Source organism: Cynoglossus semilaevis, chromosome 2 (genome assembly GCF_000523025.1).
Source record: "Cynoglossus semilaevis isolate Cse_v1.0 chromosome 2, Cse_v1.0, whole genome shotgun sequence".
NCBI lineage: Eukaryota > Metazoa > Chordata > Actinopteri > Pleuronectiformes > Cynoglossidae > Cynoglossus > Cynoglossus semilaevis.
The window spans coordinates 14318790-14327284 of NC_024308.1; the positions used below are offsets into that span (position 1 = coordinate 14318790).

At 38.6% G+C, this 8495-nt stretch overlaps 2 protein-coding genes, 1 long non-coding RNA gene and 1 other non-coding gene across 6 annotated transcripts in view; 2 read left to right on the plus strand and 2 right to left on the minus strand.

Annotated features, from left to right (window-relative positions):
* Positions 1–1990, minus strand: part of rhpn1 (rhophilin, Rho GTPase binding protein 1) — a 12014-nt gene extending 10024 nt beyond the window's left edge. Inside the window, exons 1-3 of one of the 3 annotated variants that reach the window (XM_008338541.3) lie at positions 1545–1990; positions 1297–1390; positions 118–233 (exon numbers count right to left, since the gene is read on the minus strand). In XM_008338541.3, the coding sequence (XP_008336763.1) occupies positions 118–233; positions 1297–1390; positions 1545–1567 (233 nt within the window). In that variant the 5' untranslated portion in view covers positions 1568–1990. The remainder of the gene's footprint in view (positions 1–117; positions 234–1296; positions 1391–1544) is intronic. The other 2 variants (XM_017039819.2, XM_017039817.2) reach the window with 2 other exon arrangements.
* LOC103399899 (uncharacterized) overlaps positions 1–6866 on the plus strand; it is a 14263-nt gene extending 7397 nt beyond the window's left edge. The window contains exons 6-8 of the long non-coding RNA XR_523729.2: positions 3954–4046; positions 4537–4589; positions 6730–6866. This is a non-coding gene — a long non-coding RNA (uncharacterized LOC103399899). The remainder of the gene's footprint in view (positions 1–3953; positions 4047–4536; positions 4590–6729) is intronic.
* The window catches only part of LOC112486754 (uncharacterized), a 5268-nt gene continuing 1382 nt past the window's right edge, over positions 4610–8495 (minus strand). The window contains exons 2-3 of the mRNA XM_025054068.1: positions 8089–8142; positions 4610–6964 (exon numbers count right to left, since the gene is read on the minus strand). Of these exons, the coding sequence (XP_024909836.1) occupies positions 6726–6964; positions 8089–8142 (293 nt within the window). The 3' untranslated portion in view covers positions 4610–6725. The remainder of the gene's footprint in view (positions 6965–8088; positions 8143–8495) is intronic.
* trnat-agu (transfer RNA threonine (anticodon AGU)) lies at positions 7582–7655 on the plus strand. The gene has a single exon. It is a non-coding gene; the product is annotated as a tRNA-Thr (tRNA).

Below are 8495 nucleotides of genomic sequence, written 5' to 3' on the forward strand. Positions count from 1 at the left end.
CAGTAGAAAACTTGATAATAACACAGCATGTTGATGTACAGTATAGTATATAGTATATATGAGAAGAACGTTAATCGTCAAATTTTACACTCAAATATATTTAACTCAGCTCCTCACCTGAACAGGTTCTCTGCTCCTGCCCTCATCCTCATCTCCTTGTTGATCTGCTGATTGATGCGAGCTCGTCTGTGCTGTAGTTTACTACGCTGAGTCTGGGAAAAAGGATCACATCCCTTTGAAGATAATGAGGAATATGCAATTAAATTATTAACGATTAAGAACTAAGATCAGATTGTATTTACAGCCATCTGGAAAAAATCACTTTTGCCAGGCTTCTATTGTTAAAATAAATCAGCAGTTAGCTAAATGTTTTATTCAACATTACCTGCATATTCAGTTTTCTAAAACATTCTGGATTAAAATCCCTGAGCTCAACCCAAGTCAGGAGTCAAGGAGTTTTATGGAGTTTCACTCTACAAAAAAGGTTTCCCAAGAAGCTATTTCCAAAAAAAAAAGTAGAGTTGAGATACTGTTACTGCTCAATCTGTAACTTTCCATTACTACAGCAGTAGACATTTACCAATCCCAGTGAAAAGTCCAAGTTGTGAAAACTGACAAATGTGTCTGGGTGGTGGCCGTTGGAGAAGAGTTTGTGTTTATTATGGTAGTAGATCAGAGCTGGGTACGATTTAAAGGCTTCTTCTATCTCAATTTAGCAGGCATTTAGGGCAAAAGAACCCCAAACAGCTCACCCACCCTACTCACAAAAAACAAGAAATAATCATAACTGTTTACCACAACATGACAGATGGAGCAGCTGTGCAGTAATCATGCTGAAATACTCCCTTCTTCCCTATCCGCCTGTCTTCCGCCATCACGTTATACAACACCCTTAATTTGTGTAATTGATAAGTGTTTGTCATTTTCTCCCGCTGCTTCCATCCTGCTCTTTCTCTCTCATCCACTGTAATGTTTTTGTTTTATTTGTACACATTAACTAATCCCAGACCTGTCTGTAAAGTTTGGTCTCTGGCCAAGCTTCCAGCTTGTTGAACCTTTAAGGATCGTATTTAACGTCTGTGTAATCAATGACTAAGGACCACGTCAGGTCCCAAAAAACAAGTGCCTCTCTTTGTAGAGTGTGCCAGTGACTGACCCCTTCTCCTCCCTCCCACCCAATGTAGACGCATACACAACTGTTTCAAAACTCCCATGAACTTTAATTTGGGTCGTACATTGAAAATGTTGGTCAGAAAGTATGGTTAGAAAGTGTGTGTTTGTTTATAACTATCTCACCTTCCTGATGCTCCCACTCAGACTGCCCTCTGTAGGTAACGTTAGAGCCAGGTCGTCATCGGAGGCACCGTCTGACAGTGACATGTCAAACTCTCTGTGGAGAATTTGTTTCAACCATCGTTTTATTTTATCAGTAAATCTTGCACACGATAACAGTGTTCCACATGGACATATTTCATACACATTTGAAGAAATTACTAATAGCAGAAAAAACAGTAAGCTAACTAGACCCGGTTATAATCACTTGCCTGTTCGCAGGTTCCTCCATCATAAAAAAACACAGCGGCGGCTAAAAAGTCCACACATTTCTCCACTTTCGTGCCGTCTGTGTAAAGCCAGGCCACATCTGAGTGAGATAAACAACTTTCCTCTGTGAAAAAACGTGATACCTCCTCCTTCTACTCCTCCTCAAACTGCCACAACTCCTCCGCTTGCTTTTTTTTCCTCGTTTGTGTTCAGCTTCAGCAGCTTATTCACAGGGAAAGCCAATGTAGAAATTAGCCAATCATCTTACAGCATTGCAAAGTGACAGTCAAAATAACAAATCAGAAAGAGGATTACAACCCGAACCATTGCTACGGTAAACCAATCACAGATTGGGGTTCCACGAGCCGTTACTATGACAACTACAGGGTTGTAGCTCTCTATGGCTCCACCTACTACATGCTAATACTGATACAAACTTAACATGACTAAGGCAAATACAATTGCGGATACGGACACCAACTAGTATTTAACGCTAATACTAATGTAAAAATGCAAATAGATATAACACATGCGAATAATATTATAGACTACATAAATACTAGTACAGGTCTCGCTTGTTTTCATCTTAGTAGTAGGCCTACTTGTATTACTTGTATTACAATAGTAATACAAGTAATATAATACGGATATTAACACTCTTACAATCGACAATAACAATACAAATACGTATGTTTATACAAATACTCGTACTACTACTGGTAATAACAACGCCAACGTAAAACTTACATTAACAAATTTTGATGCCAACATTTATACTATAAGGGACATTCATACAACTAATAGATAGATGGATGAATAAATACTTGATTGATACCAAAGGACTGATAGGATATTAATCCCACATGACTGATGGTAATGTGACAATGGTATCAATATTACTCTCATCCTTTTGGTTTTCATAGTTATTTTTTAGCCCCTCATTGCTTGACTTCTCAGCTTTACAAAATCACCAGTTCAGCAAATTTGTTTTTACACCATATACACGTAGAAGAGCTAACTTATCAGTTTATTCCATTTGTGTTTTCTACCTGTCCCTGTACAGCCAGCTTGTAGCAAAGTGGTGAAGTTCGAATGAATTGATGAAAATAGTAAGTGGTTGCTGCACTTTTTTTGCTTTTCAATTTGGAATTTCTCCAGCCAACCTGTTAATTACAGCGTTTCTTCCAGTCTTGGTGACTGCGTCCACACAGCAGGATGGTCAGCCCAGGGCAGGGTTATTCAGTCGAGGAATTTCATTGCTCGAACTTTGTACAGTATAACACAATCATCTAAAGAAACTCGGTAGGTTTGTAGGAGATCCAATTTGTTTAAATTAATTTAAATGATTTTGTTTCAAGAAGATCCTTTCACATTTTCCTTTATTTGTTTAATGATCTTTATTGTAATTATGTTAATCAACATTTAGTTCTGACTTCTCATTTATGAAGGTTTGTCTAAATGTTTTATATTTACTGTCTTTTCGTACAAAAAGTCACCCAGTAGTGGTCCGTTCTCTACTGCTCCCACAGGCATTTCTACTCTTTGGCCACTTGAGAGCGCTACTATACATGCTTCATCACGATAAATTCTTTACCGCGAGATAAAACACAAAACACATTGTAGAATTTTATATATAACATATATTGCCTAAAATATATTGTGCCTAAAATATTTTTGATTCATTTTCCGCAGTTCTCCAATAGTAAAGACATTTTTCTGAAGGTTTAAAACCTAAATATGATAAACAATTTTTTTAAATAAATAAAATAATTCATATCACTTCATATTATAAATTTAAGCAGGTTTATTTGATCATGTTAGTGGCCCAAGGTTTGCGGCACTCAGACTTTATGGACATTTTTTCTACTCTGGAGCACAATTAACACCCTGCTGGACGCTGTTTGAGTCTGGAGATGCTCAGGGAGCTGACAGGTTTTCGGCTGAAGCTGCTGTGGTGACAGGACGTCCCACTGAACAAGCAAAAGGTTCTGCTTTGGAACAGATGGTCACCAGGTTTGGGCAGGTTGCTGACAATCCCAGTTGCCCTTTCATTAGCTTCTGTGTCATGCACTTATTTAACAGGAGACATGGTTGACAGGCAAGAGCTCTGCTCAGCAAAGTGGGTAGGATGCTAGAGTTTCTCTGATCTCAGAAAGCCTGTTGTTTCCAGTTGATTTTTTTTTAAGTTAGAACAGAGTAAAACGGTTTCATCAAGCACAAAGCTCTCCCTGATGGTAGTGAAGATCCAGTGCTGAGCCTCAGACATGTTTATCCCAGTCAGACTAGGACTTTGTGGAAGTATTAGAAGAAATTCATGGCAAGGACGTCTTTCATCCTAAGGCACGGTATTACACATGTGAGCCATGTTCCGTCCTTGTTTGCTCATTAGTATTTTCTCTGCGTCCTTACAGCAGTTGGTCAGTGCAAAAGAGAACCTCAGAGAATGTGAAGTTGCCGAGGAAGGAGGAGGAGGAGAAGGAGAGTGAACAGCTCCTACCTTCAAGGTCATGTTACTTCAGTTCCAATGCTTGATCTTGTGGGATTTCTTAAGAGGAAGATAATAAGCAAAGAAGTTAGAGATCAGTGTGGGGAGGGAGATGGGGAGAGGACGGGTGGGGTCAGACCACAGATGTTTGTGATTTAAGGTTAAGTCATTCCAATGCTTTTCTGCTCAAGGAACAACATTGGTATTCTGTAGAGCCTTTTGACATCACATAGACATTTTTAACAACTCTTCGTCTTACGTTAACTTTAAATTTTAAATTTAAAGCCAATGAAACTAAACTGTAAATGTATTTGAATTGTTTTATCCTCTCCCTTTAAGTGTATCCAGAATTCCTTTTTAAAACAGTTGTTTCATATACTGTATACAGTAAACTCTTCTTGTTCAAACCAATTTATTGTTTTTTTACCAAAGTAATATCAAATTTCTTTTTTTTAAAAAATCCTCTGCCACTATGGCTGTTATAATAATTATTTGTCTTTTTCTACCAGGGTTACAAGTCAGGAGCTCGTGTGGATTCAAACCCTCGACTTTTGAATGAAAGGTAACATTTTAGCATAGCCCTAAATAAGATGTATAAAGATTATATATATATATATATATATATATATATATTATCTGTATTGACCTGCCATAAGTGACTCGTAGTTAAATAGATATTTACATGAAAACACAAGTCTTTTTACAGAAAAGACATCTCACTAAAACAACAAACAGAAATATCCTGATTCCTTACACAACCTACAAACCTCTTACTTCTCATTTATACTTTATATGAATACTCATTAAACTATCAAACTTTCACTTATGATTATTTATTGGAGAGAAAAGTTGATAACAGCAACAGTGTGGTGAAAAATTATTCATGAAACAGAACTTTTCACGTTAAAACACTTTGTTGCAGAAGTAGACACATTTTGAAGGACGTTGTCTTCCTTTTTTTTTTTAACTTGACTTCCCACCCTAGAGTTTAATGTCCACTAATTTTCAGCAGCTGTGTTTACAACCCCAGCCTCAGTACAAACTCCTGCATAAATGCAGCTGTGAGAGGTAAAATCAAAGACTGAGTATAAGAAATGGAGGCAGGGGTTGACTTTAAAGCCTTAGGACTTGCATAACAAAGGGACTAATATCTTTATTATATTACTAAAATAATACCATGTTCTAAATATAGAAAATCACCTGAATCTATTGATTGACATCAAAAACAACAAAATAAAAATGTTTATTGCCAACTCACAAGGCTTCATTCTCCCACTGACTATGAATTTACAGCCAAAGCCATGTCTTGTCCATTTCTTATAAACGGTCTCCCTATGTCAGTAGCCCTTAACAGTGAGGTAATAAAGGTAAACAGAGACTTTAACGTAAAAGTTGTTACACTTTAGCTTCAAAGTGCTGTGTTTGGATTCTGAGAAACCAAAAATCTTTAACAACTAAAAATATTAACTTATTTTCCCACAACAACAATGGGCTTCTATTTTTTACTTCCATATTGGATTTTTGCAGTCAGAGCTCTGTTGGTGCTTAAACACACTGACTTACAAACAAGACACCACTGAACACTTTTTGTGAACTCCTAACAGGTCTATTATAAAAATGTGCACACGTCTCTGACATAATGGACGTTGATAATTCTTTGAGATTATGCATACATGCTTTGCAATCAGGGCTATTCTTATATATGTATATATTTTTTTTTTTCTATGAACTTTATTGTTGTGTTAACAGGCTGCTCTGTGGAGGCTCTGCGAATGTGGTTCTTACTTGTTCTGAATGTTGTAGTGATCAGGATAAGATGCAAAAAACTGATAGTGATGGTAGACTGATTAGGTAGATTATGTTCCATTCACTTGTCCACCTTGTTACAAAGTGACAAATTGACAACAATCTTTCAAATTTCAGTTCAAAGAAAAACGTGTTATGCTTACAGATGACGCACTGTTGAAGTATTTATCCTGTTTTTGCTTCTAACAACAATGTCAAATCAACACGTCGGGTAGAACGTCGGGTACATTTTAACAAAAACAAATTGGATAATTTGGCCCCTGTAAAGTATTGCCAAATACTGCCACTTGTAAAGATATCGATTCTACATTTTACAGTAGGTAAGATTTTTTACAAAAACATGAGCCACAACACTCAAAATAACATTTAATTTGAATGGATATTTAATGGTTCAAGTAGAGGGCGCTGTAGCGATGAGTAATAAGTAGTGTTTGATAGTTTGGTTAAGCCCTGGACTCTGCAAATTCATGGCAAGAAAGTCCAAAAAAAGTTTATCCAATTTAACAATTGAGTACATAACACAATACCCGCAAATACTATGAAATGTACTTTTAACATGTCCCTATAATGTGACCACAGTGAGCTGCATACAACAGTGTTACGTAGGATATAAAAAAATACTTATATGTCACAGTTTCCCACAGGTTTTAACAGATCACTCGAAATTATTAGCAGCTTCCGTTAACAGTCAGTACTGCAGGGTTGAGTCCTAACACCAGAAGACGAGTCCTCCGTCATTCCAGCACAGGCTCAAAATTCAACTGTCCCTTTAAGGTCAGCACATGCAGGTGATGAAACTGTAGACTGAACTTCAACCCACGACAGATCCACCTTTTAACTCCACTAGAAATGCATGCAAATGTTTGGGGGTTTTTGTTTCTTTTTTTTCATGTTAGGTCCCAGCTGAGTGAGTGTCTGGTGGTTGGTCTGGTAGAACCTCGTCTATGGTGACCACTATCTCCTCCGGTCTGGTGGAGCTCAGACAGTTGGAGGTGTGTTTCAAGGATATGTAGCTCATCTCCATCAGCCGTGGCCTCTCTCCCAGGTCGCCGGCCTCCATCTTACCAGTGGTGATGCAGTTGATGTCGCTATTGTTACGGTGGGAATATCGCTGAGAGCCCTGGAGCCAGTCTGAGAGGAGGTAAAGACAAAACAGTGGTACGCACAAAATGAATGGGTTCATTCCAGGATATGTTCATAGCTGGTGATCACGGTGGACTTGGGACACAGCATGGAATGTGAGCACGCTCAAATCAAGTCATCTGGGTAACGAGAACCTGCACAAATGACCTGTGAACTCTGTCTGACGGAACGTTATGATGGATTTGGCCTCTGTAATTCCATTAGAGTCAAAGCACCATAAAATTGTTTCTGGGGTAGAAGTCCACAGCTCGACTGCCCCATCAAGTGTGGTGAGGCCCTTTTAGATGGGGGACACATCAATCATGGTTCTGTCAGAGGAGTAGCTGAGATTAAGGCTGACAATGGTGTGTGTGTGTGTGTCTGTGTGTGTGTAACAGACATATAGACAGAGTGGGAATCACAGAATTGCTACATGACACATTTGTGGCCCCTGGTTGAATTGGCTTTCTGGGAGGTGCATTTAGAAACAAATTTTGCAAATTTAATTATTTTATTTGGAGCCATCAGTGAAACTGTTGTTTTTACACCAGCCGCAAGAAAGAACTACACGTTGACGTAGGTACAGCAGCCGTCATGTCTGCAAATTAAAAGCTGCCTCTGAAGGTGGCGCTGTGGCTTAGTTGGTTAAAGTGCCTGTCTAGTAAACAGGAGATCCTGGGTTCAAATCCCAGCAGTGCCTTTCTTTCAAGATTTGTCATTGGCCCTTCATTTTCAACTATTTCCCCAGTGTGGGGTCATGTTTAATCTAATATCATCTAATAATCTAGATTATTTAAAATAAATAACTACGTATCTAATCTGACAGACTCCTTTCAAACTTCCAGCTGTGAGAAGAAATCAGCTACATTTACACCTCAGCATGTCTCCCTGAAGTCTAAACGCTCTGTCACCTCTGTGTTTGTGTATTCTGTTGTGTTATGTTTTTGTTTTTTTTTGTGGCTGTTGTTCATAAGTGGGGGGTGGCGGGGATGGAGGGTGGGGGAGTGAGGTCAGCACAGGTGAAGGCAGACAGACCACTGAACTGTCAGATATCAGACAAGGGTCACCGTGTCTCTGTGGCAGAGCTAAGAGCTGCAGGCTGTGACCTGTGAGATCTTTGTTTTCTCACTTACTTGGTTCACTGCTTTCACCGCCGTCACCTTCTGTAACCATCGGCCTGCCACCACCTGCATGTAGAAAAGACACTTTGTGAGGCCAACAAAAACAATGCTGCCTCATCATTTATAATGAACTGAAAAGAAAAGTCACCCCTCTGTTTTGTTTAACAACTTCATGGGTTAAAAAAAAATTTTTTTTAAGCATTGTTCCGTGTGGGTAAATGGCTTTAAAGTGTTTTTAGGGATTTTATTTGTGCATCCGTCTAACTGGGTCACACTGGGATCAGGTGCAGGGGATTGGGGGGGCATGTCAAAAACTATGTATACATGTGCAGAATTATTTAGCTATAAAAAGGTTCTACGTTAATCCTGAGGGCATTTCTAATAGGTTTGTTCTGTTCTTAGTCCAGATGGGATCCTGC